The sequence below is a fragment of the Centropristis striata genome, chromosome 3 (assembly GCF_030273125.1).
Source record: "Centropristis striata isolate RG_2023a ecotype Rhode Island chromosome 3, C.striata_1.0, whole genome shotgun sequence".
In the NCBI taxonomy this organism is placed as follows: domain Eukaryota; kingdom Metazoa; phylum Chordata; class Actinopteri; order Perciformes; family Serranidae; genus Centropristis; species Centropristis striata.
The window spans coordinates 7,146,740-7,173,071 of record NC_081519.1 but is presented as its reverse complement, the minus strand read 5'-3'; the positions used below and the strand labels follow the sequence as shown (position 1 = coordinate 7,173,071).

The following is a 26,332-nucleotide window of genomic DNA, read 5'->3' as shown; positions in this document are numbered from 1 at the left end:
AAACCGGGCAGGTCGGCATAACAATTGCTGAAATTATCCATGACAATAAGTTAATTTAACTTTAGATATCCTGTGTTTCTTCTTGTCTTCTTCTTGAGATTGTGATCGTCAGTTTCTATATGTCAGCCTGAATGAATGTTAGGGATGGGGCAGGAAGCTGGACCCACAATGCAAACACGGGAGTTTAAGTTCTTTCATGGCAAGGGTTGAGAGGCAGGTATGGAGCGGGAGTGCAATGTTGGGTTAGGCTGGGCGAAGCAGGAGGCAATGGCAAACTGGTAACAAATGAGGCAGGCAAAAACCTCACAAAGAGTGGACAAAAATCTAAACTAGGTTTTCAGAAGCCAAGGTGTTACCACGGGGAATCAACGAGGAGTGGTTGTGTGAGCCGACTTCTTGAGGAGTGCTGATTGCTGATTGAGTTGCAGGTGGCAGCAGAAACCAGAAGTAGGTCAGCCCCGCCCGCCTGGGACCAGCAGGGAGGGAACACACAACTAAAAACAGAGAGGGCGACAAGAAAACAAACACAAGCAGAGAAAATCCCAACACATTTCTTCAAATAAACACCCCAATCTACAGCTAGTAAAATATTAAAGGTACAGTAAGATGCTAGCCTGGGTATACCCAGACTGCCTTGTGCGCTCAAATTTAATTTCGAACCTCCAGGCAGTCTGGAAACCACGGGAGGTTCTTAGCCCTGTTTTAGGGATCCAATCACAGAGCGGGGAGGGACGGTGAGACGATGACGCGTACTACTCGGCACTTGGAAGCTTTCCGGATCCAACATGGCTGCTGCAGACGCGAAACTCTCTTTAGCTGAAGACGGTGTTTTAAATAGTTTAGAGCGAAAGTTGAAAGGCGAAAGGTCTCTCTGCGGCTCCGCTGTCCCCCGGCTGGTAACGAGATCACCGGTAGCGGGGCTATTAGGTGATCTCGCTCCGAATCGGGGGACAGCGGAGCCGCCGAGAGACCCGCAGCAGCTTGTTTATTGCCCATAAAATCAGTGGATGTGTGTGGCAGAATGACATGAGGGGGAATAAAGCGTGAAAATAAATAATCTTGCAGAAAGCGAGAACTGGAGGAGCAAAGCAGCAAGCAACACTCTCTCACAGACACACACAAAACAAACATCCATTTCTGTTGCTCTACTACGTCATCTGGTATAACTGATCTGATTGGCTAAGAGCTACCTACAGACGCTTTGATAGACATTCTAAGCGTCCAATAAACGGCTCCGGAGGATCGTAAACCACACCTCCTCTACAGAGAAATGAACGGCAGGTGTCCAGACCAAATCTCCAATGAGATTTGGTCTGGTGTTAGCCAGGCTAGTAAGATGCATGGATTTCCAAAAAATAAGTTTTGGACCCATCCATAAATAATCCCTCTCAATGAATGGGTGTGTCTGAAACAATCAAGAAACATGTTTTATTCTTCTGATGCACGACTCTGTTCTTGTTAAGACGTTCCCTCTCTTCATTCAGTCTTTAACTCGCTCAAGCACCACTGCTTTCTCTCTCTTTCTGGTCTGTTGAGCCTGGGAGGATTGTCCAACTTCCAATGTTTTGGTTTACAAACACCCACCTTCAATATGTTACAAATCATACTTTATATTACTAATAATACTGTACATTAACGAGTGGCTTCTATATCAAGCACTCAACCCAATTTTAAGGAATTAAGAGTGGTTCATTTTTTTTCTTTTTGTATTTTCTAGGAAAATGTGTTTGCCAAAGGTAAGAATATTTTTTTCTCAAATTTTCACCTGTGATTGTTGACTAAGTAATATTATCTTCGTCACCATCATCGTCTAGTGTTCATAGTTTCTGATATGAAACTACTTTTTTGCCTTTTAGCCTCAAAGCCAACGTCACCGGTAAATCAAAATGTATGTCACATTAAAATATAAGAGTGTTATTCATATGTGTATGTTTCATTGACTTTACATTTCATGTTGAAGTTGAACAAATTATGTTTTTTTCTGTTTAGCTGGGTGTGGATATAGGGGAAGTCTCAACAATGGAGAGGTAATTTGAAATGTATTAATTCAGTGATAATGCTGTCCTGGATAAGGCCACTCTCACTTTACCTCTATCCTTCTGATAAAGAACCTGCCAGGTGGTTATGATCAAACCTACAGTATCGTCACTTATGAATTCAGCAATATTGGTGAGTTGCTTTGTTTTCTTTACCAGCTCAAATGTTTTCTACAGCATGTTTCATAAAGATGATAGGGAAGAGGTTGAATTAGTAAGTATTTCCTTTTCAGTATTTATGACTGCTATGGGTGTAAAGTAACGTAAATAACTGAAATTGTTACATTATATTTCCTGATGTGTTGGCAATGTTTCAGGACAGAAATTAAAGTTGTAAATCTTGGCTATTGCATAATGCCATAAGTCATGTCTGTTTTTTCCCACTAGAGTGACAAATGCAGACAGCAGCATGTCAGAGGAAGCAGCTGCATCACACCAGAGGAATAATGTGTGCAGCAAAACCGTTTTGAAGTTCAATGACTTTCCTGGAAAGATTTGAGAATTGTCTAAAATAATGTGGAATGGTGGTGTTACTTTTCTAGTCTAAAACATGTTTCAGAGATCTAATCATCTGTTGAAACTTGTGAGTAAATTCTGGTCAACTGCCTAATATTAACGATACTAAAAATATTCAAACTCGGGCAATTTATGTAAACATGATATAGAAAGAGAAAGCCATGTTAGCCTTCCACAAAACAAATATGTAGAGTATACATTTTATCTTTAATATTTTAGTGAGATGATTGACCTTCTGCCCTTCTGCCTCAACCACTTAAAGTAAGTGGACACAATGCAGGGGTGACATGTGAGACTTTTATCCTGGTTGAAATATTTTGGACCAGGTTGTCTCTCTGTGGTTACAGGATATAATAAATTGATTAACCGTCTCTAGATTCCACTTGACAGATGGAGGATTAAGATCAGTTGTGTGTTTTTAGGTTGAATTTTCCCCGGGCATTGTCTTTTTTTTAACAGCTTTACAGCTTGTTCAGTATAATTCTGGAAATACAAAATGAAATGCAGATTTCAGTGTGGAATGGTCAGGACAAAAAAACTACATGTTCACTTTGAGCTCACCATTAACTTGCTAAATGTGTGTGTGCAAGCAGCATGTGAACAAATGATGACACATTTTTTTCTGAACCACTAGTAGATGTGATCTAAAATAATACTTTTTAAAAATAAATTGTGTTGAAGCATGACGATGATGAGTGTGAGTGTGTTTGTGGCCTGCTGGTTTGTTTGATTCTTGTTTGACGCTCAGTGTGGTTTTCCTGTGATCAAGTTCTACAAAAGGAAACTTCTGCATGTCAGAGTTCTCTTAGTCACACACATACACGTTTCTTCTTCCTGGGCAGTCTTAGTATTCAGCTTCATCATGGCAGGTCATCTGTTGGTCATCATCTTTATGTGTGAGTAAAGACTCTTCTACATCTTTTATGGTTAATGTATGGTTTTACTTATCATTGACTTTCAACACAGAGGAAACTAATTTCCTCTTTGGGACAAAAAAAACAAACACTGATCTTAGTATTAACAGTTTTGATCTTACATTTTGTTGATGTGATGAATGAGTTATTATTATCTGTTTACCTTGTTAACACATTGTCTCTCCAACAGATTCCTTTCAAAAGATTCAAGTACGAGGTCAGTCTCTAATTATTTTTTCATATCCAGTTATGAAATGAGGAGATCATCATAGTATGTTTATAATTTTGCTCTTCTTCAAGTGTTTGCTTGTGCATTATATTTCACCCTTCTTCCTTTACATTAAATAACAATTTGTCATGAATATTATCATATAAATGCAACTATTCAGTATTTATGTAACATACTTGTACTTACTTTCAGCACTTCTTCCACCTAAACTGGAAGTCTATTCACCGGTGATCACAGAGACAGACTCAGTCACACTGAACTGTCAGCCTCCATCATCTGTTACTGCGCATAAGTGTTATTTCTACACTTCAAGTGGAAAACGTATTGGAGGCTTCTCTTGTGAGCAGAGACTGACAGGAACTGAGCTGCTGCTGAAGTCACATCAGAGTCCACCCGCTGAGGTTAAAGTCAAATGTTACTACACTGTAGTGTATGGAGATGTTGATTCTCCATCTCCACACAGTGACATGTACTCCATCATCATAAGCAGTGAGTGACTGTTTTGACTTTATTCTTTCATATGTTGTCATATAGTGTGAGTGAAGAGCATTCAGTGACTTTTGTGACTCGTGTTTTGAAGGGGGTGAAATACCTGAAAAAGAAAGAAAGAGTCCTTGTTCTTACTTGGAGTAAACCTGCATAACTGGGTCCAGTAGTTAAGTCGCGAAATAGCTTTTCTTTTGAAGTCCAACCCTTTTCTTTTACTCTTATCTTATTTAGGTGGTTTTATTGCCTAAATGTAACTGTTTCCTGTGAACACAGGCATTTATTTTGAAAAGCCACTATGCATTTTACTAGCAGGAAGTGACACACCATGCACACAGTGCCTTGTGTGTCAATTGTGGCCGTGACAAAGCGTCAGTATCTGACAGGTTGGGTTGTAAATGTGTTGTACACACAAGTATAGCTGAGGCTGAAGAAAATGTCTCAAACTCTACATGTAATTGGTCATAAACAACATAATAGGACAAAAACAGACATTTTGATCTGATTATGGTGTTGAGGGGGACATAAGGAGGACATAAGTGTAAATTAAGTTAGTTTTATGAAATTATCTGTTTGTATTGTTACAATAGGACAGGCAGATATTAACAGAGCTGTCCAACATTTACAGTGTAGAGCTGTTAGTTTGAATGTTCTCAGACAGGTTTTCATTCTGTGGACTATTCATTCTCTGGGTACCATGAGTACTAGTACCAAATCCCATAGCCATCTATTCAATAGTATTCAAGAAATTTCACCAGAACCTCCTTTAGTCCCGTCATACCTATTGCCATGTGTGTCATAGTTGAAAATATAGGGCGCTGACCTAGCTCCATATTTGATGATTTTTAAAGACAGCGGGCTGAAATTTCATGGTTATCCACAAAATCAGTATTTACTATTGTTAGAAAAATAGCTTGAGGAAACCTTGAAAATTGAATTATCTGACACCAACAGAAAATCCTCAGCTATTTCTCTGCGCAGATCGTTTGATGGGGAATGATGAGCAGGAGACGTCCAAGTTCTCAGTTTAACATAATATCATTACAATACGTCAAGAAATGTGCAGTTACAGAGATCTCTGGGCTCACTCTACATGTCCCTGACACACACAGACTGGTTTCAGGTCACGAAGTCTGAACCCCTCTCCTTTCCCTTGAACCCTTTATTTATCCTCTACAGATTTACAAATCATGAAGGTAGATTTCTTCCAGGAAGTGCCGCCTTCTTGATCCGCCGATTCGTCAGTTTTAATCAATACAGGGACACGTCATGTCACCGGGCAACACTCATCTCTGCCCTTCACACTGTGTCCTGACCTGGCCTGTTCTCCAAAACATTCAACAAAATCTTCTGCCTTGTTATGTCTTACAGATATAATTTGGAGACAAAGATTATAGAATCTTAATGAGTTTAAGCAAATGGAATATATGTATTTAAAGTAATCATAGTTTTTAAAACAATATTAGCACATCAAGCAGTTGGGATACATGTATTTAAAGTAATCATAGTTTTAAAACAATATTAGCACACAAACATAATCATTGAATCAAAATCATATTGCATGATTAATATATAAATGCATAGAGAGAGGGCACACACATGTACGCAAGCATTTGATAGTGACCTTTGATAGTGACCTGCATCACGCACAGAGACAGACAACATAGACAGAAAGAGAGATAGAAAAATCAACAAAATAATCAAATAGAATCTTACACTATGATCACAGGGAGAAATTTTATACAATTGCAATCCAGAGCATCATCATATATCACCTTAAGTTTCAAAAGTTTTTTTCTTTGTATTAATTCACCACAAAGTGCAGTTTTAATCTTCTTACATTTTGTTGATGTGATGAATGAGTTATTATTATCTGTTTACCTTGTTAACACATTGTCTCTCCAACAGATTCCTTTCAAAAGATTCAAGTACAAGGTCAGTCTCTAATATGTTGTCTTTCATGTCCAGTTATGAAATGAGGAGATCATCATAGTATGTTTATAATTTTACTTTCTTCAAGTACATTAAATAACAATTTGTCATGAATATTATCATATAAATGCAACTATTCAGTATTTATGTAACATACTTGTACTTACTTTCAGCACTTCTTCCACCTGAACTGGAAGTCTATTCACCGGAGATCACAGAGACAGACTCAGTCACACTGAACTGTCAGCCTCCATCATCTGTTACTGCGCATCAGTGTTATTTCTTCACTGTAACACTGAGTGAAGAACGTATTGGAGGCTTCTCTTGTCTGCAGAGACTGACAGGAAGTGAGCTGCTGCTGAAGTCACATCAGAGTCCACCTGCTGAGGTTAAAGTGAAATGTTACTACACTGTAGTGTATGGAGATGTTAATTCTCCATCTCCACACAGTGACATGTACTCCATCATCATAAGCAGTGAGTGACTGTTTTGACTTTATTCTTTCATATGTTGTCATATAGTGTGAGTGAAGAGCATTCAGTGACTTTTGTGACTCGTGTTTTGAAGGGGGTGAAATACCTGAAAAAGAAAGAAAGAGTCCTTGTTCTTACTTGGAGTAAACCTGCATTACTGGGTCCAGTAGTTAAGTCGCAAAATAGCTTTTCTTTTTTAGTCCAACCTTTTCTTTTACCCTTATCTTATTTAGGTGGTTTTATTGCCTAAGTGTAACCGTTTCCTGTGAACACAGGCATTTATTTTGAAAAGACACTATGCATTTTACTAGTAGGAAGTGACACACCATGCACACAGTGCCTTGTTGGGTTGTAAATGTGTTGTACACACAAGTATAGCTGAGGCTTAAGAAAATGTCTCAAACTCTACATGTCATAAACAACATAATAGGACAAAAACAGACATTTTGATCTGATGATGGCGTTGGTGGAATAGTGAAGAAATCATTAAAATTATGATTTTGAGGAGGACATAAGTGTGAATTAAGTTAGTTTTATGAAATTATCTGTTTGTATTGTTACAATAGGACAGGCAGTTCTTCAAAGACAGGCTCTTGCCAGAATACTCCTCTAGCCAGATATTAAAAGAGCAGTCCAACATTTGCAGTGTAGAGCTGTTAGTTTGCATGTTCTCAGACAAAGGTTTTCATTCTGTGGACTATTCAGTTCACCTACACTTATAATATATATATATATATATATATATATATATATATATATATATATATATATATATATATATATATATATATATATATATATGTGTGTGTGTGTGTGTGTGTATATATATATACATATATAAGCTTCTTTTTTGGATAGTCTGCAGCAGGCTATTCCCACATTACCATCTTAACTAGTCTTTTTCATACATCATCTGGATTATAATTTTGCACCATCTCATAGCTATAAAATAAAAAAAATGTCAACCTTCTGCTGGTGCTGGATGAAAAATGAGGGAATCACCAAAATCTGTGGGTTCATTCTCTGGGTACCATGAGTACTAGTACCAAATTCCATAGCCATCTATTCAATAGTATTCAAGAAATTTCACCAGAACCTCCTTTAGTCCAGTCATACCTATTGCCATGTGTGTCATAGTTGAAAACATAGGGCGCTGACCTAGCTCCATATTTGATGATTTTTAAAGACAGCAGGCTGAAATTTCATGGTAATCCTGTCATAGTTGAAAACATAGGGCGCTGACCAAGCTCTGTATTTGATGACTTGTAAATGACAGCGGGCTGAAATTTCATGGTAATCCACAAAATCAGCATTTACTGTGACCAGTGGGCGGAAATTTTATACATATAAATTGTAATCCAGAACATCATCACATATCACTTCAAGATTCAAGAGTTTTTTCTGTTTTATTCTCTAGAAAGTGCTTCCACAACCCAAACAACAACTTTGAAACAAGCATCAGGTAACAAAATTACAGATGTATTATGTGTGACGTTAATCAATCAAAAGTTATTCTATCATTGCATTTTTTAAGTGCTGCCTGCACAGTTGTAAATACATGAAACTGACAATTCCAAATCTATTTTGTTTTATCATAGATAATGTGGAGAAAGAGTCACGTGTGACGCAGGCTAAGCCTGAATCTACTATGACCACAGGTATGAGGCTTCATACTTCCACTCATATATATATATATATATATATATATAATGTAAGTATTACTATTTTGAAATTTGCTTTTCCTTAATTCACCAGGTCTATCTGTTGGTACGGTCACTGGTAGATTTATCTCTTCTTCCCAAACAACAGTGCAGAGAGCATCAGGTGATACAAATAGAATGGGTGCTGAAATCCTTTGATATTCATTTCAGTATTTTTTAAATAGTTTTACTGTCAAAACCCCCATGAATCTGGCATCAGGACCCAATATTACAAGTGAAATCCTTATGAGTGCATCATATATACCAAGACGATTTCTTTTAATGTTTTCGTGTTTCTAATTATTTATTACAGTAGGTCAGACAGCTGATAAGTCTAGCACTAATCCTACACCAAACCCAACAGCAGGTGAGCATAAAACGTGTCATTACTTACACATACTGAGTTTTATTGCCTAACATTTTATATTATAAGGGTAAAATTGTTAGCACCTCATCTACAGTGAACAGATATGGGTTTCCTGTTTGAGCAGTATGTATTGCTCTATGTGATTATGATCCTCAATTCAATGATTTATTCTGATCAAAACTTTATTTACATGTTAAATCAGTCACAAATACACACACACACATACGTGTATATTATAGTGCCATGCTCTAGATTACACTCAGTAGGTACACACAGTCTTTCTGCTTTTGTCTTTGAAGTGAAACTCACACTTTTGTGACCTCTGTAACAGAAACATGGACATGGAAGTTGGTAGTAATTGTGGCTTGTTTCGGAGGTGTTAACCTTCTGGGACTCGCACTTCTCTGTACCAAAAGAAGAACTGGTGAGAACTTTATTCACTAAAGCTTGGGTGTATTTTTCCTCCCAGAGTGTGTCTGAGAGAGCTAATAACCCCTTAATAAGCACCTCAGTGTACATAAATCTTAATTTAATTAACATTATAAAAGACCATATAAGGAGGAGGTTTGGGTTGAGGGAGAAAATAGCGTTGTCATAAACGACTTGGCAGACAGGTCATGATATGTGTCAGTTTACAATCTGTACACTTGCAAGAATCTGATTGGATGTTAACAGCGCTAACACTGTGAATGAGGGAACAATTGTGAGGTATATCATAAACAATCAATGTTCAGTAAACAAACACATGCACCAGTGCTCTGTTTCAACTAATGCTGTGTTTCTCTTATCTTTTTTGCATTTTTTACAGACAGATGTTCTAACAAGAGGTGAGATATTTACAAGTCTTTTCAGCAAAGGCTAATCTATCACAGATTATTTTTTATTTTTCATGCAGAAGTTTAGGTTATTCATTTTAGCTACTGAGCAGAACCACTGCAGCAGGAAAGTTGGATTTTCCCGAATTTCCCTTTAAAACCTGGGCATTAAAGTTATAATCATGACGATTTTGATTTAAATAAATGCCTGTTCAGTCACGATCTATTGTGAAATGAGGGAACACAATGGCGACTGAGTCTTTTTTCTGACTGTGGGAAAAAAATCACCAGTGATTTCACCAGAAGTGGTTGGTCTGCTGAAGAGGAACTAACACAACAGAGTGGCCTTCAAGTCACTTGAGTGTGAAATGATGTACTGTTTTTCTATTTTCTGTTAGTGCAGAGAGTAAACAGTTAATATGACCAAACAAGAACAAAACGATGAATATAGATAGTGGAACATGGGGGAAATACGTGAAATCGGGATCCAAAAACACAAGTCGTGGCCACATAAGTGTTTTGGGTGTTTTGAGAAAGCAATATATCCCTCTATTACTGCATATTTATTGAATTTTCTGTATCTCGTATAATGTGGATACATTATAAATATAAATATAACCTTTCCCCTTTATTTCTGTATAGGACACAAGCAGATGTCACAGGTAATGTACTATTCAGACATACAGTAAATTCTATGTATTGCATTTATATTTTGGTGTTCTACTGCATTAAGATGCGTTTTTACCTGCTGTTACAGATGACTTGCCCATGAGAAATCTGGCCCATGGAGGATTGGTAATAAAAATGTTTCTCTGTGAGATGTAACATTCACATGTCATAAAAGAAATCAGGCATTTTAAAAGCAGGGCTCCTCAAGGTGAAACAATGAAAGGTGTTCATGAATTCCTCCCTCTTCCTTTTCACTATTTCCTTTCATCTTTAGTTACCTGCAGGTAATGATGAGGCCTACAGTGTGATCACATCAGCACCCTCTGCTGACTTTCCTACTGGTGAGCTGCTTAATACCTATGTAAATATAGTGTATTTCTGTTGCATGAGATTGAGAACTGTTTTTGTGGTGTGCATCTTGTACAGTTAATTATTTTATTATCTTGATGTGTTTGCAGCATTAGTTGTGTGTCTTTTCAAGTGTCTTAAAAAAAAAAGAAACATACGAAAATGTGTATACTATAGTATGACTGATGCACTTAATGTCAATGGAATTGTCAATGTTGCTTACGCTTTTATAACTGTATCATTAAATAGGCACCACAACAGCAAACAACCCTAACCCATTTTAATTGATTAACAATGGCACTTTCCTGAAAGATTCCAAAATGTATTCACAAGTTTGTGGTATAGATGGATATTTAATGAGTGAAGATCATTATTATTATTATTACATGTGCACAATGACTGTCAAATTCTAGGTCTGATAGACCATATATAGATATAGACCATAGATATTGCCAAACTTGACTGAAAACTATCCTCTTAGTGCATTGTGCTCTCTCACTCACAGGTTCTGAGAAACTGAAAAGGCAAGACTCTCAAGATCAGGAAGTAAGTGAGATGTGATGCACAGTGTTAAATCTGTTTGCTATGTCGGTTTATAGATGCCATATATTTTTAAAAAAGTCTTACAGTGGGTTTCTTTCTTCTCTAGTCTGAGATATACCACATGTACGCCACCATCTCTGAAGAGCCACCTCCACCAGCCCTGAAAGACATGGTGTACAGCACCCTGCAGGCACATTAAAACACACAAACATTGAGCTTTTTTTACTGCATATAAAAAGAGAAAGCCTAAAGAACTTGTATTTTATAATGTATTTTATTGTCAAGAACGCGGAGCGCCACAAGGCTTTATCCTTGGCCCCCTCCTTTTTTTGTTTTACATAATGGCTTGAAATATTATATTATATATTCTGAAAAAAATGGTATAACGGTATAAGTTGGTTAATTAGGTTAATTGCATTATGGATCTGATTGTTGGGCAATATATTACTTTAACACTTCAAGGCAAGGTATTTGTTATTTGGATCAATAAGGCTTGAGAAGAACTCTGTTTGGGACATTAACATTGTGGTCCGAGGCCCTTACGCAAACTTTGAAGTACAACTGATGAGAGTCGTCCTTGTATTAGTCATGTTGGTAGGTGTCATTCCAACAGTGCCTTCCAGTGGAGGGTTGAGCATGTTTTATGATATTTGTGTAAATATGGTTACAATGTGGTTGTTTGTGTATGTTTTACTTTTTAATATACTGATATTTGCATCTTGACAACCATCTGCTATGATGTGACTTCGTTTTCTTTGATTTTCTTTCTTTTTCTCTGGGGCCCTTCCACTTCACAAGTTAGGGTGCTAAACACACGACCTGTTACCAAACTAAGAGGTAAAAATAGTGGTTTTGTAGGCATACAAAGGGGAGGCTAAATGGCTAAGAGAATGCTACTTGTTATCAAGCTAGTTTACCTCCTGTCGGACGGTTAAAATTCATCACTAGTCCTGCTAGTTTAGAAAAGAAAAGGTATCAAGTAAAACAATAAGAGAGACAACGAGAAAGTAATGCTAATTATTTTTTCTGAAGCAGTTGGTGGTCTAAATATACTGTACCACACATACTGGGGGTTTAAAAAAAGGTGTCAAATGATGATGTGTTTCGGTGAGTCAGTGTGATTCAACTCTGATGCTCACTGAGGTTTTCCTGAGAGCAAGTTCTGCAAAATGACACTTTCAGTGTGTCAAAGTCCCTGTAGTCAGTCACACAGGTTTTACTTTTAAAGGATTCTTGGACATTCACATTATTCCACTTCATTATGGCCGGACACCTGCTGCTAGTCGTCCTCATGTGTAAGTTAAACCACTTATAAATTCCTTTTTTTCTAAATGTAGGCAGTTACACACCATTTTAGGTATATTTGATTTGCAAACGCTGGATTTAAATGTAATGTCAGCCCGTTATGTATTGGTTTCCGCATGTTGTATTACACTTTTACATTAGGTGGAGATAAAAACATTAATACCGAGAGTTTATTTACTATGACATTTCTTTTTCTCCAACAGGTTTCTTTTCTGACATGAAAGCGCAAGGTCAGTCGCTCTTAATATGACATTTCCTCAAATACTTTGGCTGTACAATATTTTTTCTCTACATTCTATGCTGTAATTTAAATCCCAGCTGCAACTGTTTAGTATGTCATATAACGTGTGTGTCTCTATATTTTCAGCTCTTCTTCCACCTAAACTGACAGTGAGTCCAGCGGTGATCACAGAGACAGACTCAGTCACACTGAACTGTCAGACTCCATCATCTCTCTCTGTGTCTCTGTGTTATTTTAATTTTGTAAGAGGAGGACCTGGCAAACCCTTCTCTTGTCTGAAGACACTGACAGGGACTGAGCTCCTGAAGATTACAGGTCAGAGTTCACCTGCTGAGGTTAAAGTGACATGTCTTTACCTTCACGTGTCTTCATCTCCTGACAGTGACACATCCTCCATCATCATTCGAAGTGAGTTAACATTGTTACTGTGGACTAATGTTATGATGTCTTTCTACAGTTTAACACAAATGTCTTTTAACATTTGGTAGAGTCTTCAAAAGAAATATTATTAGAATATCAACGGGCATCCTCTGCCCATAAAGTTGGAATAATTTTGTTTTCAGACACAATTTCATTTCATTGTGATATGATTGGAAGATATTGATTAATACAGTTTTGAGAAGATATACACTTTATCTGTCAAGAATAAAATAAATATGGTCACAATCATTTCATGGAAAGAGGTAAAAAAAAAATGTTTTATTCCAACTTCATGGGCGATCACATATAATTTAAGTATTGTTTTAAATACATTTTCAGTTTTTAAAACCATCTTAAATTTATATTTTCAGCCTCTCTTCCACCTAAACTGACAGTGAGTCCAGCGGTGATCAAAGACACAGACTCAGTCACACTGAACTGTCAGACTCCATCATCCGTTACTGTGTCTCAGTGTAATTTCTACACTTTAAGTGGACAACAAACCAAAGAGTTTTCTTGTCTGAAGACACTGACAGCGACTGAGCTGCTGGAGATATCACATCAGAGTTCACCTGCTGAGGTCCAAGTGACGTGTTTCTACACTGTAAAGGTTGGAGAGTTACATTATCCTTCTCCACACAGTGGCACATCCTCCATCACCATACAAAGTGAGTGACTACCGATCTTATTATATCTTGATATATTATCAGTAAAAACAAAAACAAAACAAAAAAAAGAAGATAAAAGACATGCTTAATAGGATGGGTGCTGAAACAAAGAGATGTTTGATTAAATATTATATTTCACAAATTCACTTTATATAACACACAAATCAATGTTTAAGTTGTTAAACGTGTCTGGTGTTGTAGGGCTTCTGTAGATTTCAGCGCTGTTTGAAATCACAAACCAATATTGAAGAGTTCTTAATAGCAGAATTGTGCTTTCTATTTAATGATTTTCAATGTATCTTTTTGTAGGTAACAAACCACAGTTGAGTGTTGATCATGTGCTTGGTGATCACCTTCACTTTATCTGCACTCTGCCTGGATCTGCTGATGGTGGTACACAATGTCACCTGTACTTTGGAGATGAAGTCCTAACAAGAGAGATCCGTAGGGAAAGGACCTCAAAGAAACAGTCGTTCTGCCAGTTTACTGTCACAATTAATGATTTGCTGAGTCGTCTACGTTCAGTTCAACAAAGAGATGCCAGCTGTGATTACAGTTTGGGAAGTGAACCCAACTCTTTGTCTCCTCGTAGTGATGCATACAGCTTGACTGGTGAGTTAGAGAAGACATTTATAAACATGTTACACTGCTACAGCAATTGCACTGAAATATAATTAAATCTGTGTTAAATCATATAAATGCCAAATAATGACTCCATGCTTGTGCCTGTTGAGTTTCAATATCAGAATCATAATTAAATTTAGCACTTGAACAAATATCCTTCCCCACACCGTTGTCAGCACATGAAGTTGACAGGTTGAAATCATCTTCTTTTTTATTCTAGATATTGTGGAGAAAGAGACACACGAGACGGAGAGACCAATGACACTTCCTGTGACCACAGGTAGACGTTATAATCCAGATCATTATCACAGAGCTCTAACTGTAGCTGTTATTTTGAAAGTAATTTTTTTTTTTTCTGCAGGTCTGACTGTTACCAAGCTCCATACTTCAACTCAAGCAACTTCTGTAACAACAGGTAACAATTTCAGACTTATTAATTGTAGTTTTAATCAACTACAATCAGTGTTTCAGAGTATTATGAAGATTAAAAAATGTATTTTTGTTGATTCATCAGGGCGGACTGTCGGTGCCACAAGTAACACTGGTAGCTTTATCTCTACAATCCAAACATCAGTGAAACCAGAAACAGGTCATTCTTTTATTTTTTAGCAATTTATACTGGACCTTTACAAAGTGTTGATATGTACAATATGTGATATTCACATGAGAAACACTGAATATGTTTATAGAAAGTGACCATTGTGAATCTCAGTCTGAAGTGTATACCAAGGTGATGCTTGTGCAGATAATCATGACCCTCATCATCACCCTGCAGCTGCTAATGAGTATTTGAAGTTTGCTTTCCTATGGTGTAGATGCTAGCCCACATTGTTTAAGGAGTATAAAGCTATAAAGCAGCATATGAAACAAATGTTGTCACATTTATACTCAAAATTATTGTTTTTGTAAATATGTTTTATACCTTCAAGAAACATTCCAGGAAGACTCCTGTGAATCCAGAAATGAATGAAATGTAAAATAACAGCTAGACTACAGATTTTTATTATTGCATGAAACGCTAAATGTATTACTGTGGAGGTTTAAAAAAAAAACTGTGGCTATTTATTTAATAGATTCAAGTGTTCGTACTCCTGGCACCATAGACAGCTCAAACCCTGCAACCCCTCGGAAAACAGCTTCAGGTGAGCATGTGCAATTCTTTAACACTTGAATTCAGTGATTAAATGTTTACGACCAAATTTACTCAGAAACTTTCTATCAGTAACAAAGAAATATTTTGCTTTCTATTTGATATATTTGCACTGCACTGGTATTGGTGATTGAGTAATGCACAGTACATTTCTTCCTGCTTCTTTGTTGATGTGAGAAGTAAAACTGACTTATGGCTTCTGTTGTTGCAAAGCAGAGAAGTGGATATGGAAGTTTGTAGCAGTTGTGACTGGTTGTGGAGTAACTCTGGGAGTCATCTTGCTGGTTTCGGCAGCTCTCTGCAACAGAAGAAAAACTGGTGAGAACTTTGTTGAAAAGCTACCACTAAAGTCAGAGACACCAGTCAAACATTTTAGGTCATTTTGGCCGTGCTGATTGCCAAACAGCTGGTGGAGGGGCCACTGATGGTGAAGCATGAATGAAGCTGATGCAAACGCAGCTTCAGTGCTTTGTCTGAACTTAAACAGTTTGGTTAAGGCTGGGTAAGCAGTTTAGTTTGCCATTTTCATTAAAGTATTTGCTGCAGCTGAACAGTTCATGTAGCTCACAGCTACTAAAGTTAGTATTGTGTAACTCATCGGCTTGGCAGAACAAACACGTAACCTGCATCTTAGAATTAAAATAAACTACATGCGTGTGAGACTACTGCTGCACTTTGACAAAAATACCCTTCTTGCTAGGTCTAACAGTCTATTTCACACATGGGCAAAAATATTGTACGAGAACTGATGGTGTTGAAATGTTCTGTGTCAATTTTTTAATCTGATCAACAGAACCACTAAATACTTTTTTTTATTAAGAGGAATGAATTAATTGATATACTGACTTTTTTCTTTCTTTCTTTCTTTCTTTCTTTCTTTCTCTGTAACAGGTTTGGAAGGAGGGAAAATGTGTCAGCCTCAAAATGAGAATGTAAGCCTGACATTATTATTATTTTTAGATATACATTTATAGATGCTACAGCTGTTGTCTTTCTTTTCCCAGTATGATGCATACCATATGTACGCCACCATCGCTGAGGAGCCAGCCGCATCAACCCCAAAGGATATTGTGTACAGCACCGTGCAGAACCACTGAAATAAAAACTGTTTTATATTGTTTAGAGAAAGATGAGCAGACATCTTAAGGAACTGAAATGTAAACTTCTTGTTTTAAGTTGAGTGGTATAGTCACGACTAATGTTTTTTTTTTTTACAAAAGTTTCACGTTTTACAGCCACACGCAATTTTCAATTTAAGGTTTATGATGTTCAAAGCACAGCAAGGGTTTAAAATTGCATTTTAATGACTTTTTTGTTCTTTAGATTAAAATTGAAAATGCATTCAGTTGAACTCATGTATAACTAAAGCAAACATTTTGACTGTTTGTTTTGTTTTCTAAAGTCAGGTTGATCATATTTTCTTCAGTGATTATGTACTATACATACTGTACCTTTACATGCATTTACAACTTACTGATACTGTATATTAACCGTAGCTCACAGTCTCTCAGTCACACCTTACTCTCCAGTGGTGACCACAGAGACAGACACATTGAACTGTCAGACTCCATCATCTATTTCTGTCACAGTGTTAGTTCTACACTTTAAGTGGAGGAAGTAATGTTTAAACCAAATTGCTTCACACAAAAGGAGTCACTCAAATACGTACCTTAGATACAAATTCATACCATGGTTTTAACACACAAAATCAATCAAACCTTTTTGCACGAAAATATTTTTTAAGATGACTTAAATGAGAAATGAAATGGTTTTGAATGTTCAGGAAAAACATGGGCAATAACTGCATGTTTACACAAATGTAAGTTCAAAAAGTGTAAGTAAATAAAATGTAACTTCTAGTACCTACACCCACACACACAGCTGAGTGTGTGTATCTGCTTATATGTAAACAGCTGAAACAGAGATGCAATCGAAATAAAACATACTCGGACCTTTGAAAAGGATGTCATGGGTTTTTTGTGGCCTATCTGTTCACATCTGATGCTTGTTGTGGTTTTTCTGAGAGCTGCAAAATGCCCCTAAAGTATGCCAAAGTCCATGTCGTCACACAGACAATATCCTGTATCAGGACAGTCTGAGTGTTCAGCTTCATCATGGCTGGACGTCTGCTGCTCGTCATCTTCATCTGTGAGTTAAACCTCTTATAGACTTGATCATTATTCATGTAGATTATCACAAACTAATGTAGGTTCACACTTGCAAATGTATCTTTTATGGTTGGTGATTTTATGTCGTGTTTTCTTATTGCCTGTGTTAATGTGAACTGCAATGTGTAATCTAAACAAATTTTGCCATTGGAACAAATACAATATGTTGATCTTGACTCCAAAGAGTTTTAATCTTTTTGCTTTTTGTTGAAGTTATATATGAATCATTATTATTATTATAAACTGCGATCCAGGCCGCAAATTCCACTCTACAGAAATAATTTATACATAGAAATGTAGGAAAATTTGTCTTCTCACTCACAATCCTCTGGTAAAGCTGTCAGAGTTATAGTTTGGGCGTACGACGCAAAGATGCGCCACCAACACCACCAACAGCCTCATTGGGTCCCATATTAAAAACGCAGGGAGATTTCAGAAAAAAAAAAGATGGAACAGTTTTTTTAGATCGCTCTTACAAAGCTATTTTTAAATTTTTCTTTAAAAAAATCATATGTAGACGTTCAGGAAGAACTCAGGACGCTCAAAGTGAAGTCGGATCAATGATAGGTATTATGGTTTTGCCAAAAATGCTTTCTGTTCGAGGCCAGAAATTCGAGTCTGTCCACCTCTGCTGTCACTCTTTCGGAACATTAACAGCTGCAGTTAATTTTGTTGATTGCTTTGATCTGATTGCCTTTGATCTTTGATGTGATTACAGTTACAGATACACACACACACACATGCACGTAAGCATGCACACTCCTCACACATGCTTCATACACGCACACACGTACACACAGGTAACTTTATGTGATTTTAATTAAACACACACACACACACACACACACACCGGTAACTTTATGCGATTTTCGCTACACACACACACACACACACACACACACAGGTAACTTAATGTGATTTTAATTACACACACACACACGCACACACAGGTAACTTTATGTGATTTTAATTACACCTACACACACACACACACACACACACACATACACACACGCACACACACACACACACACACACACACACACACACATATTTTGAGGTTAAAGGGCATAGTTTGAAATCTCTGAAGAATCTCATCGTAGTGTACACACACCGGCAGTAGCCCCCGTGGCCCTTTCAAAATTTCCCCAGAGGAAATTTTGTAGTTATTATTGTTATTGTTATTGTTATTATTAATATGTCTAATTACTTTGTTAATATTATATTTTCAACAGATTCCTTTCATGAGATTCAAACACAAGGTCAGTCAGATCATGTCTAGCTGAGCTGTTGTCACGGTAATAATCTAGTGTGTGGTTGTACTTGACAGTAAATGTATTGTACAGTATATGTTTTTCTCCTTATTTTTACATCTAATAATGATTTCTAAAATTATAATAATTAATTAATTAATTAATTATTAATACAATTATTCAGTATTTTATATAATGTGTTCCTCTATATTTTCAGCTCTTCTTCCACCTAAACTGACAGTGAGTCCAGCGGTGATCACAGAGACAGACTCAGTCACACTGAACTGTCAGACTCCACCATCATCTCCCTCTGTGTCTCAGTGTTATTTTAATTTTGTAAGAGGACGACCTGGCAAACGCTTCTCTTGTCTGAAGGCACTGACAGGGACTAAGCTCCTTAAGATTACAGGTCAGAGTTCACCTGCTGAGGTTAAAGTGACATGTCTTTACCTTCACTTGTATTCATCTCCTGAGAGTAGAACATCCTCCATCATCATTCGAAGTGAGTTAACATTGTTACTGTGGACTAATGTTATGATGTCTTTCTACAGTTCATCACAAATGTCTTTTAACATTTGGTTGAGTCTTCAAAATAAATATTATTAGAATATCAACGGGCATCCTCTGCTATTACACAGTTGCCCATAAAGTTGGAATAATTTTTTTTTCAGACACAATTTAATTTCATTGTGATATGATTGGAAGAGATTGAATAATACAGTTTTGAGAAGATATACACTTTATCTGTCAAGAATGAAAAAAACATGGTCACAATCATTTCATGGAAAGAGGTAAAAAAAATATTTTATTCCAACTTCACGGGCGACCACATATAATTTAAGTATTGTTTTAAATACATTTTCAGTTTTTAAAACCAGCTTAAATTTATATTTTCAGCCTCTCTTCCGCCTAAACTGACAGTGAGTCCAGCGGTGATCAAAGACACAGACTCAGTCACACTGAACTGTCAGACTCCATCATCCGTTACTGTGTCTCAGTGTAATTTCTACACTTTAAGTGGAAAACAAACCAAAGAGTTTTCTTGTCTGAAGACACTGACAGCGACTGAGCTGCTGGAGATATCACATCAGAGTTCACCTGCTGAGGTTCAAGTGACGTGTTTCTACACTGTAAAGGTTGGAGAGTTACATTATCCTTCTCCACACAGTGGCACATCCTCCATCACCATACAAAGTGAGTGACTACCGATCTTATTATGTCTTGATATATTATCAGTAAAAACGAAAAGAAAACAAAAAAAAGAACATAAAAGACATGCTTGATTGGATGGTTGCTGAAACAAAGAGATGTCAAGCAGAATTCAGACAGATAGATTTTCACACCAAAAAGTGGAAATGCCATAACATTGATATCCTTTAAATGGAGTCTATTACTACAGGTGTGTGGATCTATTGGTTTGAAATCTGCTTAATACAGTATCAGCAAGAAGAAAAGTGGTGTAATAATTCAGCTGTGATTTTTTTTATGGGTGACAAATCAAAACAGAGAAGATTGATTTATTAACAACCTCCATTTTAATTTAAATGTCGGGTGATCAGATATGCATTTTGTTAGTTTGATTAAATATTTTATTTCACAAATTCACTTTATATAACACACAAATCAATGTTTAAGTTGTTAAACGTGTCTGGTGTTGTAGGGCTTCTGTAGATTTCAGCACTGTTTGAAATCACAAACCAATATTGAAGCGTTCTTAATAGCAGAATTGTGCTTTTATATTTAATGATTTTCAATTGATCTTTTTGTAGGTAACAAACCACAGTTGAGTGTTGATCATGTGCTTGGTGATCACCTTCACTTTATCTGCACTCTGCCTGGATCTGCTGATGGTGGTACACAATGTCACCTGTACTTTGGAGATAATGTCCTAACAAGAGCGATCCATAAGGAAAGGACCTCAAAGAAACAGTCGTTCTGCCAGTTTACTGTCACAATTAATGATTTGCTGAGTCGTCTACGTTCGGTTCAACAAAGAGATGCCAGCTGTGATTACAGTTTGGGAAGTGAACCCAACCCTTTGTCTCCTCGTAGTGATGCATACAGCTTGACTGGTGAGTTAGAGAAGACATTTATAAACATGTTACACTGCTACAGCAATTGCACTGAAATATAATTAATTCTGTGTTAAATCATATAAATGCCAAATAATGACTCCATGCTTGTGTGTGTTGAGTTTCAATATCAGAATCAGAATCAAATTTAGCACTTGAACAAATATCCTTCCCCACACCGTTGTCAGCACATGCAGTTGACAGGTTGAAATCATCTTCTTTTATTAGATATTGTGGAGAAAGAGACACACGAGACGGAGAGACCAACGACATTTCCTGTGACCACAGGTAGACGTTATAATCCAGATCATTATCACAGAGCTCTAACTGTTGCTGTTATTTTGAAAGTACATTTTTTTTTTCTGCAGGTCTGACTGTTACCAGGCTCCATACTTCAACTCAAGCAACTTCTGTAACAACAGGTAACAATTTCAGACTTATTAATTGTAGTTTTAATCAACTACAATCAGTGTTTCAGAGTATTATGAAGATTAAAAAATGTATTTTTGAAACAGGTCATTCTTTTATTTTTTAACAATTTATACTGGACCTTTACAAAGTGTTGATATGTACAATATGTGATATTCACATGAGAAACACTGAATATGTTTATAGAAAGTGACCATTGTGAATCCAGAATCTATGAAATCTAAAATAACAGCTAGACTTCAGATTCTTATTATTGCATGAAACGCTAAATGTATTACTGTGGAGGTTTAAAAAAAAAAACTGTGGCTATTTATTTAATAGATTCAAGTGTTCGTACTCCTGGCACCATAGACAACTCAAACCCTGCAACCCCTCGGAAAACAGCTTCAGGTGAGCATGTGCAATTCTTTAACACTTGAATTCAGTGATTAAATGTTTACGACCAAATTTACTCAGAAACTTTCTATCAGTAACAAAGAAATATTTTGCTTTCTATTTGATATATTTGGACTGCACTGGTATTGGTGATTGAGTAATGCACAGTACATTTCTTCCTGCTTCTTTGTTGATATGAGAAGTAAAACTGACCTATGGCTTCTGTTGTTGCAAAGCAGAGAAGTGGATATGGAAGTTTGTAGCAGTTGTGACTGGTTGAGGAGTAACTCTGGGAGTCATCTTGCTGGTTTCGGCAGCTTTCTGCAACAGAAGAAAAACTGGTGAGAACTTTGTTTGCTGCAGCTGAACAGTTCATGTAGCTCACAGCTACTAAAGTTAGTATTGTGTAACTCATCGGCTTGGCAGAACAAACACGTAACCTGCATCCTAGAATCAAAATAAACTACATGTGTGTGAGACTACTGCTGCACTTTGACAAAAATACCCTTCTTGCTAGGTCTAACAGTCTATTTCACGTGTGGGCAAAAATATTGTACGAGAACTGATGGTGTAGAAATGTTCTGTGTCAATTGTTGAATCTGATCAACAGAACCACTAAATATTTTTTTTTATTGAGAGGAATTAATTAATTCATATCCTGACTTTTTTCTTTCTTTCTTTCTTTCTTTCTTTCTTTCTTTCTTTCTTTCTTTCTTTCTTTCTTTCTTTCTTTCTTTCTTTCTTTCTTTCTCTGTAACAGGTTTGGAAGGAGGGAAAATGTGTCAGCCTCAAAATGAGAATGTAAGCCTGACATTATTATTATTATTTTTAGATATACATTTATAGATGCTACAGCTGTTGTCTTTCTTTTCCCAGTATGATGCATACCATATGTACGCCACCATCGCTGAGGAGCCAGCCGCATCAACCCCAAAGGATATTGTGTACAGCACCGTGCAGAACCACTGAAATAAAAACTGTTTTATATTGTTTAGAGAAAGATGAGCAGACATCTTAAGGAACTGAAATGTAAACTTTTTGTTTAAAGTTGAGTGGTATAATCACGACTAATGTTTTTTTTTTACAAAAGTTTCACACGTTTTACAGCCGCACGCAATTTTCAATTTAAGGTTTATGATGTTCAAAGCACAGCAAGGGTTTAAAATAGCATTTTAATGACTTTTTTGTTCTTTAGATTAAAATTGAAAATGCATTCAGTTGAACTCATGTATAACTAAAGCAAACATTTTGACTGTTTGTTTTGTTTTCTAAAGTCTTTTTTGTTAAGGTTGATCATATTTTCTTCAGTGATTATGTACTATACATACCTTTACATGCATTTACAACTTACTGATGCTGTATATTAACCGTAGCTCACAGTCTCTCAGTCACACCTTACTCTCCAGTGGTGACCACAGAGACAGATACATTGAACTGTTAGACTCCATCATCTATTTCTGTCACAGTGTTAGTTCTAAACTTTAAGTGGAGGAAGTAATGTTTAAACCAAATTGCTTCACACAAAAGGAGTCACTCAAATACATACCTTAGATACAAATTCATACCATGGTTTTAACACACAATCGCCCAATGTTAAGGGAAGACCGTCACAGAGACAAAATCAATCAAACCTTTTTGCACGAAAATATTTTTTTAAGATGACTTAAATGAGAAATGAAATGGTTGAATGTTCAGGAAAAACATGGGCAATAACTGCATGTTTACACAAATGTAAGTTCAAAAAGTGTAAGTAAGTAAAATGTAACTTCTAGTACCTACACCCACACACACAGCTGAGTGTGTGTATCTGCTTATATGTAAATAGCTGAAAAAGAGATGCAATCTAAATAAAACATACTCGGACCTTTGAAAGGATGTCATGGGTTTTTTGTGGCCTATCTGTTCACACCTAATGCTTGTTGTGGTTTTTCTGAGAGCTGCAAAATGCCCCTAAAGTATGCCAAAGTCAATGTCGTCACACAGACAATATCCTGTATCAGGACAGTCTGAGTGTTCAGCTTCATCATGGCTGGACGTCTGCTGCTCGTCATCTTCATCTGTGAGTTAAACCTCTTATAGACTTGATCATTATTCATGTAGATTATCACAAACTAATGTAGGTTCACACTTGCAAATGTATCTTTTATGGTTGGTGATTTTATGTCATGTGTTTTCTTATTGCCTGTGTTAATGTGAACTGCAATGTGACATCTAAACAAATTTCGCCATTGGAACAAATACAATATGTTGATCTTGACTCCAAAGAGTTTTAATCTTTCTGCTTTTTGTTGAAGTTATATATGAATCATTATTATTATTATTATTATTATTATTAATATGTCTAATTACTTTATTAATATTATATTTTCAACAGATTCCTTTCACGAGATTCAAACTGAAGGTCAGTCAGATCATGTCTAGCTGAGCTGTTGTCACTGTAATAATCTATCATGTGGTTGTACTGGACAGTAAATGTATTGTACAGTTTATGTTTTTCTCCTTATTTTTACATCTAATAATGATTTCTAAAATTATAACTAGTGTCATTTTAATACAATTATTCAGTATTTTATATAATGTGTGTCTCTATATTTTCAGCTCTTCTTCCACCTAAACTGACAGTGAGTCAGTCGGTGATCACAGAGACAGACTCAGTCACACTGAACTGTCAGATTCCACCTGTTTCTGTGTCTCAGTGTTATTTTAATTTTGTAAGAGGAGGACCTGGAAAACCCTTCTCTTGTCTGAAGACACTGACAGGGACTGAGCTCCTGAAGATTACAGGTCAGAGTTCACCTGCTGAGGTTAAAGTGACGTGTTTTTACCTTCACGGGTCTTCATCTCCTGAGAGTAGAACATCCTCCATCATCATTCGAAGTGAGTTAACATTGTTACTGTGGACTAATGTTATGATGTCTTTCTACAGTTTATCACAAATGTCTGTTAACATTTGGTAGTCTTCAAAATAAATATTATTAGAATATCAACGGGCATCCTCTGCTATTACACAGTTGCCCATAAAGTTGGAATAATTTTGTTTTCAGACACAATTCAATTTCATTGTGATATGATTGGAAGAGATTGATTAATACAGTTTTGAGAAGATATACACTTTATCTGTCAAGAATAAAATAAATATGGTCACAATCATTTCATGGAAAGAGGTAAAAAAAAATATTTTATTCCAACTTCACGGGCGACCACATATAATTTAAGTATTGTTTTAAATACATTTTCAGTTTTTAAAACCAGCTTAAATTTATATTTTCAGCCTCTCTTCCGCCTAAACTGACAGTGAGTCCAGCGGTGATCAAAGACACAGGGGGACATAAAAGAACATAAAACATAAAAGAAGATAAAAGACATGCTTAATAGGATGGGTGCTGAAACAAAGAGATGTCAAGCAGAATTCAGACAGATAGATTTTCACACCAAAAAGTGGAAATGCCATAAGTCTATTACTACAGGTGTGTGGATCTATCGGTTTGAATTCTGCTTAATACAGTATCAGCAAGAAGAAAAGTGGTGTAATAATTCAGCTGTGATTTTTTTTTATTGGTGACAAATCAAAACAGAGAAGATTGATTTAATAACAACCTCCATTTTAATTTAAATGTCAGGTGATCAGATATGCATTTTGTTAGTTAATGTTTTATTTCACAAACTCACTTTATATAACACACAAATCAATGTTTAAGTTGTTAAACGTGTCTGGTGTTGTAGGGCTTCTGTAGATTTCAGCACTGTTTGAAATCACAAACCAATATTGAAGCGTTCTTAATAGCAGAATTGTGCTTTTATATTTAATGATTTTCAATTTATCTTTTTGTAGGTAACAAACCACAGTTGAGTGTTGATCATGTGCTTGGTGATCACCTTTGCTTTATCTGCTCTCTGCCTGGATCTGCTGATGGTACACGATGTAACCTGTACTTTGGAGATAAAGTCCTAACAAGAGCGATCCATAAGGAAAGGACCTCAAAGAAACAGTCGTTCTGCCAGTTTACTGTCACAATTAATGATTTGCTGAGTCGTCTACGTTCGGTTCAACAAAGAGATGCCAGCTGTGATTACAGTTTGGGAAGTGAACCCAACTCTTTGTCTCCTCGTAGTGATGCATACAGCTTGACTGGTGAGTTAGAGAAGACATCTATAAACATGTTACACTGCTACAGCAATCGCACTGAAATATAATTAATTCTGTGTTAAATCATATAAATGCCAAATAATGACTCCATGCTTGTGTGTGTTGAGTTTCGATATCAGAATCATAATTAAATTTAGCACTTGAACAAATATCCTTCCCCACACCGTTGTTAGCACATGAAGTTGACAGGTTGAAATCATCTTCTTTTATTGTAGATATTGTGGAGAAAGAGACACACGAGACGGAGAGACCAATGACACTTCCTGTGACCACAGGTAGACGTTATAATCCAGATCATTATCACAGAGCTCTAACTGTTGCTGTTATTTTGAAAGTAATTTTTTTTTTTTTCTGCAGGTCTGACTGTTACCAGACTCCGTACTTCAACTCAAGCAACTTCTGTAACAACAGGTAACAATTTCAGACATATTAAGTGTAGTTTTAATCAACTA

The 26,332-nt window shown here is 36.4% G+C and overlaps 2 protein-coding genes and 1 long non-coding RNA gene across 3 annotated transcripts in view; all 3 read left to right on the top strand.

Moving 5' to 3' along the window:
• The first annotated feature begins 11,231 nt into the window (after positions 1-11,231).
• On the top strand, positions 11,232-17,391 carry LOC131969173 (uncharacterized). The gene is made up of 11 exons (XM_059330350.1): positions 11,232-12,323; positions 12,537-12,563; positions 12,701-12,982; positions 13,366-13,662; positions 13,972-14,274; positions 14,507-14,566; positions 14,648-14,701; positions 15,360-15,428; positions 15,653-15,754; positions 16,328-16,368; positions 16,441-17,391. Exons 1-11 carry the CDS (start codon positions 12,290-12,292, stop codon positions 16,531-16,533), a joined length of 1,362 nt encoding a protein of 453 aa, XP_059186333.1. The 5' UTR covers positions 11,232-12,289; the 3' UTR covers positions 16,534-17,391.
• A 4,595-nt stretch (positions 17,392-21,986) lies between these two features.
• On the top strand, positions 21,987-23,571 carry LOC131968350 (uncharacterized). Its single transcript, XR_009394035.1, has 3 exons — positions 21,987-22,074; positions 22,494-22,534; positions 22,610-23,571. It is a non-coding gene; the product is annotated as an uncharacterized LOC131968350 (long non-coding RNA).
• A 187-nt stretch (positions 23,572-23,758) lies between these two features.
• LOC131969172 (uncharacterized) overlaps positions 23,759-26,332 on the top strand; it is a 47,929-nt gene continuing 45,355 nt past the window's right edge. The window contains exons 1-5 of the mRNA XM_059330349.1: positions 23,759-23,792; positions 24,332-24,517; positions 25,566-25,865; positions 26,096-26,155; positions 26,238-26,291. Coding sequence (XP_059186332.1) covers positions 23,759-23,792; positions 24,332-24,517; positions 25,566-25,865; positions 26,096-26,155; positions 26,238-26,291 — 634 coding nt within the window. The remainder of the gene's footprint in view (positions 23,793-24,331; positions 24,518-25,565; positions 25,866-26,095; positions 26,156-26,237; positions 26,292-26,332) is intronic.

Bases quoted from the DNA above. Each gene is read 5' to 3' on its own strand.
- LOC131969173 (XM_059330350.1), top strand. From the start codon at position 12,290: ATGGCCGGACACCTGCTGCTAGTCGTCCTCATGT. The intron at 12,324-12,536 runs GTAAGTTAAACC...TTTCTCCAACAG, and splicing joins GCTGCTAGTCGTCCTCATGT to GTTTCTTTTCTGACATGAAA. The intron at 12,983-13,365 runs GTGAGTTAACAT...TTATATTTTCAG, and splicing joins ATCCTCCATCATCATTCGAA to CCTCTCTTCCACCTAAACTG.